Source organism: Atta colombica, unplaced genomic scaffold (assembly GCF_001594045.1).
Source record: "Atta colombica isolate Treedump-2 unplaced genomic scaffold, Acol1.0 scaffold27, whole genome shotgun sequence".
NCBI lineage: Eukaryota > Metazoa > Arthropoda > Insecta > Hymenoptera > Formicidae > Atta > Atta colombica.
In genome coordinates this window covers 2,257,364-2,266,150 of record NW_017259370.1, presented here as the reverse complement: position 1 = coordinate 2,266,150, position 8,787 = coordinate 2,257,364, and the positions used below count along the sequence as shown (strand labels likewise).

At 43.4% G+C, this 8,787-nt stretch overlaps 1 protein-coding gene across 1 annotated transcript in view; it reads left to right on the top strand.

Annotated features, from left to right (window-relative positions):
- The window catches only part of LOC108689369 (myeloid zinc finger 1-like), a 19,425-nt gene extending 13,959 nt beyond the window's left edge, over nucleotides 1-5,466 (top strand). Inside the window, exons 2-3 of the mRNA XM_018196105.1 lie at nucleotides 1,966-3,108; nucleotides 4,076-5,466. Coding sequence (XP_018051594.1) covers nucleotides 1,966-3,108; nucleotides 4,076-5,079 — 2,147 coding nt within the window. The 3' untranslated portion in view covers nucleotides 5,080-5,466. The remainder of the gene's footprint in view (nucleotides 1-1,965; nucleotides 3,109-4,075) is intronic.
- The last annotated feature ends 3,321 nt before the right edge of the window (nucleotides 5,467-8,787 follow it).

Genomic DNA, 8,787 nt, shown 5'->3' with positions numbered 1-8,787 from the left:
ATATATATATATATAATATATGTTAATTGTAAAAGAAGAGAGAGATGGCGAATAATCAGCCGCAAATATTGACGCGTTTATAATATATATACATATATGATTGATGCTGCTTCTATAACAATACAATTGCTTGGGCTTCTTTCTTCTATTTAGAAATACTGAAAGCCTTTCAGATTTCCTCATTGTATAATACATTCACTTAGAAAAAAGTGGTGTTTGCAAAACAAAATAGCACTATATACGCACTAATTAAAAAATTCACGCGAATCATTGAATTCGCAAAATGTTACGCAGAATCAATATATCAACAACGATAACGATACTTTTCAAGCCGTAAATATCACATTAGCAACTTTTCGGTCGGTAGCTTTTCTCTTCGCGATAACGGGATATTACAATGTTATCGCATCAGAGATTCTCAAAATAGTTAAAGCAATTATATGATCGAACAAACTCGGGATTGCAATAAATTAATCTCAACCGGTGCACGAAATATTATCTTAACAAATAACGGTTATGTAACGAATAAATATGGTACAATAAAAACAATTAACTATAAATACGATTTTTTTTCACGTGCAAACGATGGATGATACGTGTTGCGTTAAATCTTTGTTTCTCTGGAAAACAAATTTATATATCGGTGAACTTCGTTAACAAATATTTCCAAGTCTTATCGTTATCTGCCATATGACATTAACCATCGCTACACATCACATTACACAACGATCGACTTCACGTCCTTTTATATTCACATTCATTTAAGTTTCACGTTTTTATATTTTTTCGTCTCTAGTAAATTAACGTTTGTTCTTTTAATTAATTTTCAAAGAAAATTAATTATCAAATATTTTTGTATACAGTTCAGCTTGATATATTATGGATAAATTACCGATCTTGTAGATCGTGACTTGTTGCGTATCCAGGCGATAAATTTATCGGAATACTTTTCCCGAAGAAACAATATAGCATCAGATGAATCATTCAACAAAGCAAAAGCAACAATTACTTTAATATAGACCACGCAAAATGCAAATTGAATGACAAATCTGAAGTGGTAAATAAGAAAAAATGAAGACTGATGTAATTAGTCCGATAAAAGGAGGAATGCCTCGCGATATTGCGTAACATAAATTCTATAATCGTAAAATGACTTAAACCATCTCTTATTCCTCGCAATGTAATTGCGCGTGATAATACCGATTGGGCGAGACACATGTCTTAAATAAGCGTCTTAAATAATGTGGTAAAGTTTAATTAAATTTAATTTTGTGCGATATGATGATCTTCTTTTGAGTTTGCCTCTTATTTTCTATTCTAATCATTATTACAATCGCATCCGCTTTTGTTACCTGCGTATTTAAAAAAATTCACGAGTAATAAAAAAGACACATTAAAGCGAATGCGCGATATAATTGTAAGAAGTTCCGTCTTATTCGAACATCCAAGGATAAAATTCCTCAAGGATTCAGGAATCCAGTGAATCGAGCACGTGGTTTTGTACCGTAGCGTTTAACACCTTATAAATTATCAGCACGATACGCAGTTCATATATATTCGACCTGCATAACAGCGATTGAACTTGTGAAGCGTGAACCGGACGTGTCTATCCATGCGTGACTAGGAACGTGGTCTGATCTGATATTCTAGAGCGTGCTTTCTAAGATCAAAGATTCTAAAGATGCAAGCATCTACATGGCCTAATTTTGAATAATGTTATTCTTGACCAAAATTGCCCAAAGGATATACCTGCAAAATTTAACTTTATTTTACGAATACTCACCACCTATTCACACGATATTCATATTAAACTGTACACGAAATTCGAGACGATAAATGTAATGATAGTTACCGATAAAATAGAACTTTTTCATTGTTTACAAGCGAAAAATAAAACAAATATCTCATATTTCTTGCACAATGACGCGCTAACTGCGAATTCTCTTCTGCATTGTTTACTTGCAGATACTGGCGCGCCCTACGTATTGTACAAAGATAACATGGAGAGACCCCAGGGTCAGTGGGGCCCGGGGCCGGGATCTCTCCAGGACGGTGGACTGTACCCGCAGCAGCAGCAACAACAGCAGCAGCAACAGGGTTCCTCCTCGTCGGGAAGCCCACAGCAGGCCTGTGGACCTCCGGTCGAGGGCGGCGAAAGTGGTCCTCCGCCCTCGTTAGCCTCGCCCGTGCCCTCACCATATCCTTCGGCGCCTCCCGAGCCTCAATCCTTGACTCCGCCGGACGATGATATACAGTCAAGTCAAGCCACGTCCCAGCAGCAGCAGCAACAGCAGCAACAACAAACGCAGCAGCAGGTTCAACAACAGCAGCAGCAGCAGCAGCAGCAGCAACAGCAGCAGCAGCAGCAACAGCAGCAGCAGCAGCAACAAGTTCAACAGCCACCTCAGCAGCAGCAACAAACGCAACAGCAAGATCATTCGCCGCAACAACAATTGACTCCTCACGCAGAGGTGGATCGCAGCGACTGTTTTCCCGGCGCCGGAGAGCTGCAGCAATATCCGCAGCATTATTTTAAAGAAGCCCGACCGCATCCCTCACCGTCCGTGCCACCGCATATGCTTACGCCCGGCGGCTTCTCCGCGCTACACTATCTCAAGCAACCCGGAGTGATGCTGACGTCTCTCGGCCAAGGCGACGGCGGGCCTGGTCTGGACGCGCATCAGTACGCGAGTCCGGGCGCGCCGAACATGGCGACCGGGCTGCCTGACATCGTGCAGCAGAGCGGTAAATCGTCCAAGGCCGGTAACAGCGATCTACGTCTGTTCAAGTGCTTGACCTGCGGCAAAGATTTTAAGCAGAAATCGACTCTGCTGCAGCACGAGCGGATCCACACAGACAGCCGGCCGTACGGATGTCCGGAGTGCGGCAAGCGGTTCCGTCAGCAATCCCATCTCACGCAGCATCTGCGCATACATGCTAACGAGAAGCCGTACGCTTGCGTATACTGCGAGCGTACGTTCCGGCAGCGTGCCATCCTCAACCAGCATCTGCGCATCCACTCGGGTGAGAAGCCATACCAATGTCCGGAGTGCGGAAAACACTTCCGTCAGAAGGCGATCCTGAATCAGCACGTCCGCACACACCAAGGCGAGCATTTCTCTCTGCCTCCCAGACTCCCCAGAGGGCGTCCATCACAACCAAACACTGACTCACCCACCGGTTCTCACTCATTACTATCGCAACCACCATCGTCACCATCACCATCGGCATCATCGCCATCATCGTCATTATAATCATCACGTTCATTACCGCCGGCGGTACAATAACCCGCATACTAACGATTCATCTCGATTCTCACCTGTCCATCTGCACCAGTGGTGGATTTACAATTTTAGAAAGAACAAAGAGTTACAAATTGACAATACGATATGTCTCGAAATAATAGGGGTAAATTCACGACTGGTCTGTATCAACTACATCCCTCACCAGCTTGCCGGAACGCGCTTTTTCTTTGTTTCAAAAGCTTCCACAACTAACGACGACGAGTACCAGTATCCATCGGCCTCGTTGAAGCTAAGGCCAACCGGCGGGTAAGAACGGTTGAGCTGGACGCGACAGCGCTGGTGAGCTGTGAGATAGAGCAGTCCCTGTCCTCTTTCTATATCCGACTTGTCATCCAACTAACCCAACTGCCCTTTAATAACTCTAGTTCCTCGCGTGTTCCTCCGTTAAAGTGGACATCAGCCTACTACGGATAACTATTTTCTCTAACATTTTTTCTCGTATATACTTACTACTAACAACTTTCAACTGGGAACCGCGATAAATTGGTTTATGGTAATTTCCCAAACAACACAAAAGTTCAAAAGATGCAAACGCTTCGAATCAATCAGAATATCTAATTAAACTGAAACTTTTTTAACATTTGTGTTGTCTGGATGTTTTCACTTAATTTGAGCGAATATCTACGAGATCGCACTTAATTCGTGCTACAATTAGCATATAGATAGATTTTATCCTGTATCAATAAACCGTAATCCGGGCTACTAACGTTCCTCTTATCCATCTACCATGGAATATCATCGATGAACCGTGAACCGTTCTCTCGTTACAGACGTGAGTCCACACTTAATCTTCAAGAACGGAATGACGCCGACTCTCTGGCCGCAAGACGTTCCCTTTCCGCCTGAAGAGGGTAAGGAGGAAGTGGCATCGACATTCGGCGACACGGACACGCAGTCGGGTGCGTTCAGTCCGGCGCCGGACGCGAACTCCATCCAGTACCCAGCATATTTCAAAGATCCAAAGGGCGGTAATCACGCGGTCTTTGGCGCAGGTGGCTCGGGCAGCTTTGGTGCCTTGCAGTACATCAAGCAGGGTGGCACGAAAAGCTGTCTACCCGACGTGATACAGCATGGCCGCTCGGCCGGCATGCCGTTGTACGTGCGTTGTCCGATTTGTCAAAAAGAGTTTAAGCAAAAGTCGACGTTACTGCAACACGGGTGTATACACATCGAGTCGCGGCCGTATCCTTGTCCGGAATGTGGCAAGCGATTCCGACAACAGTCCCATCTCACGCAGCATCTGCGCATTCACACGAACGAGAAGCCGTATGGCTGTGTGTATTGTGGACGTAATTTCCGCCAACGCACGATTCTCAATCAGCATCTGCGTATCCATACCGGTGAGAAACCTTACAAGTGCCAGCAGTGTGGCAAGGACTTTCGTCAAAAAGCGATCCTGGACCAGCATACGCGCACTCATCAGGGCGATCGGCCATTCTGTTGTCCGATGCCCAACTGCAGGCGGCGGTTCGCCACCGAGCCCGAGGTGAAGAAACACATCGACAACCACATGAATCCGCATGCGGCCAAAGTGCGCCGGAATTCGAGCGGTGACACGAAACCGCCTGGCACACCTGCGGGCTTAGGTCCAGTACCTGTGCCTCGTGGCCTCACGCCGACGGTTGTCAAGCCGGAGCTTTACTTCCCGCAGTGTTACGCGCCCGCGTTCAATCATCAGCCGCCAGTCTCCACCGCGCAGTTTCCCGGTGCCCAGGCGAACGGCGTCTCCGTGACCGGCGAATTCAAGCCACCAACCGGTCTGCCGCCACAGTGACTAACCGTCCATCCTGCCGCCTACTAGCAAGCAGGAATCCCCGCGCTGAGGTTTCAGCGCTGTTTCGGTCCCGCCGCATTGGAGGCCGACGCAACGTCAAACGCCATCGCCGCCGCCGCCGCCTCTCGATGCGGCCAGCAGCCGATTCAGCAACACTACCCGTGACATTTATCATTGTGCATTTACTAGAGTCTTCTTTATTTTCGTCGTTTCACAACTCGCTCGCTCTTCTTGTTCCATCGCTGCTCAACAGAACCTCAGAACGTCAGAACGTCGCCCAGCTAGTCTTGAGCTCGACGGTGAGAACGGTTTCGTCGTGCAGACCGCCATTACGCGATTATCCGAGAAACATTGCGAAAATGTGTATTATCCGGTCGCTACGTCTCTGGTTGATTGTCGGATAAAATTATCTCCGAGAGAAAACCGCTTTTCTGTCTGAATCGTAGCGCACCGGCTATGATATAAACAGAGAGATATAAATTTCAGGGATATAAATTCGGAGATTTGTTTTTGACACGTCTTGGATTTTTGCGTTTGAAAAGCAAAAGGAAGATACGTGGACTGGGTCACTCCTCTGTGACATTCATCGAATATGCCGTTACATATATCGCGAAAGAAAAGCCGACAATCCTAGTTAGGATTATCGCTATCGTTACACGGTCGTAACCGAGTAACAAACGATAATGCGATTATAGTTGCTCAGGTATCAAACGGTGTCTCGCGACACTCATAGTAAGTTCGTGATATACATTTTCTTCTTTATGTACGTGATCGCGATTAAATGTTTGTTACTTCCTCGCGATCGTCCGTTATTTTCGACTTTTCAGCAGCACATCAGATTAGATCGACCCTTTAGGGATCCCAAGATTAATGCTTCGTTATTGTTGGCGCACACCGATGACAGTCTAGTTAATCCGCCAGCACACGCAAATACCGCTTCTCGCTGCGATCCGCATCTCCAAGTCGTCGAATTCGCACGAAGGACAAACAACGTAAGGGGGACACGGAAAAGCTCGGAAAAGCGGCCGCCGCTCACCGTCGAGTTTCTTACTAGACAGACCAAGGTAAAGTAATCAACGAAGAGTCTCGTCTATTCCTCCGTACGTATTTTTTATAATTAATCGATTACGACGTACCTTCTCGCGTTTCTTTCGTGGACAAGCGAGTAGCACGAGAGTTCGGGGCTTACTCCGCGAGACATAGGTGAATTCAGAGAGATTGACAAGAGAGTTCCCGCGAATCCCTTTGAATCCATCTATCTTCTCGCGAGATGCGAGGTGCATGCGCCGCCCGGGGCGTCACCGCTCACCGTTCAAAATGCCACGTATCGCCAAACGGGTTGAAGATGTTCGATTTCGACCAGACTAAAACGATTGTGATACAATATTTAACTTGCCTATGTTTTAAAAGTTTCGTGGGAGAGAAAGAGAATGAAAGGAAGAATGAATGAGCGAGTGAGTGAGAACGATATATATATATATATATATATATATATATATATAGAGAGAGAGAGAGAGAGAGAGAGAGAGAGAGAGAGAGAGAGAGATTTTGCTTCTTGAAGGGAGCGCTTACATGACCACGAGAAGAATACCTGTAAATATGTATGTAAAGCCGTTCACTCCAAACAAAAGAAGAAGAACGAGAAGGAACGACGGAGAAAAGTGAAGTATGTGAGCGTGTGCGAATGAGACTGGGTGTGAATGAGACGAAAAAAATAAAAAGTACGACTGAATGAGAGGGTAGAAGAAAGACGATATAGGGGTTGGGGCGGGAAGGCGGGGGAGGGGAAATATGACGAGCAGAAAAGAGGAAGATACGAGAGATTATAGGTAGAATTTACGAGAACGATGCATCCTCCCACTATGCTGAGCCATAGCTTTCAGTAGATCGAGTCGCGACGACGATGATGATCCGCGATAGCACGAAGGGAAAAAGAAACGGAAGAAGAAGAGGTGAGGAGGGGGGTGCAATTCTTGTATACTATAGTAATATTTGAATGTATATTTATACAGGTTATATTATATTCTAACTATATATATGACGATATTTTGAATCGGTTTTAAAATCAGATTGGTGCTGATAAAAGAAACTAGATAAGCAAGTACGAAAAACAAGAGGAGGGAACGTGGAAGAAGGCTGAGACACCGTAGAAGTTAGCGTTTAAGTAGCGTAGACGATAGCGTAGCTCAAAGTAAAGAAAAGACTTTGAAGGACCGCGCTCGCACGGGGTCCGTTCACATCTCGGAGAATTATCATCATCACTCTTTTAAAAAAAAAAAGGGGGAAAAAGGAAAGGAAAAGAAAAAGAAAAACAATTCGTGGCAATACTTAAATGAAGAGTAAAAAAATGGGAGAAGAGAGGGGGAAGAAAGCTTCAACGTATTAGAAGATAATCTTTTAAAATTTCTATATTAAGACGTGTGTGATCTCTCTAATTATTGTACATTACGTAATGAGTCTAAAACTTAGACGACGAGATACGTTAGTATAATTACGATTACGTACGTATTAGGTGTTCTACAGTTAGTCTTTTGTCATTTAGAGACACAGAGATCTGAAGATGATAATTGCGCGGCCATATTCTCTGTGGCCTGTTCGTAGTGCCTCGGAATTGCTGCTCGCGGCAGTGATTTGACCGTATTTTTAGGAAGGTATATTATATTATATTATATTGAGGAACCGCAATTATATTATACTCTCCAATATACAATATTAAAAAAAAGAAAAGGAAAGGGGGGAATCGCGTCGTAAGGCGTCGCGTTAATAAAACGACTCATTAAATTATTATGACGAAAGAAAATCTACTTATATATATCGCGAGGATGAAATAACGACGACGATATAATCGTGGTTGTTGTTCACTGTTGTTTTTGTTGTTCTTATTATTTTTACTTTTCTTTCTCTCGTTCATTACGTATAAAATGTGAAGTTATGAAGAAAAAAAAAGATGGCGAATGGAAAAATATTGAACGCCGGGAATGGCGGGGTCTCTTCCGGTGGTCGTTCGTAATATTTATGAGTATTATTATTAACGTTGAAATAATTTTAATACTTATCCATGTGTCCTTTTTAGGATATCTTTATTGTTCTTGCGGCGAAAAGAAGAAAAGCAAACTTGTTAGACATTAACGCTAATCTAATTGAATCGTACTCGAAACATCGATCCGTATGCCTTCGTATACACACATGCGTCTGTAACAAAAATATGACATATTCTTATTATGTTTCGTAGAAACTTTTTGCAATAGCATTTTGGATATGATAAAGTCGCTCAGTAAACAATAAGTGAGTTTAAGATGAAAATCATAAATAATATACGATTCGTAATCTTTTATAGGCGCAGTACACTTTGAAACTTTTAAAAAGTCGAAAAATGTTTTTGTTTAAAATGTAATTTGAAGTCTTACATTAATATATAAAAAGTTCTAAGTGGATATTCGAATTATTTTTCAAGTTGTAGCACTTGAAGTGGACACGCGTATCTACGCATAGGTAGTCGATTCAATCGTTGCACTGCAAACAATGTGGATATTGAAGCTAAAATATACAGAAGAATACAAAACATGAAAGGAATTACATGGAAATGAGTGCTTCATCAATCACGAAGAAAACGCGGAGAACTTTAAACGCGTTTTCTCGAAACTATATTTTGCAAGTGTACATGATTTCTCAAGCTACAATTGACGGATTGGCTTGCAATTTGAAATA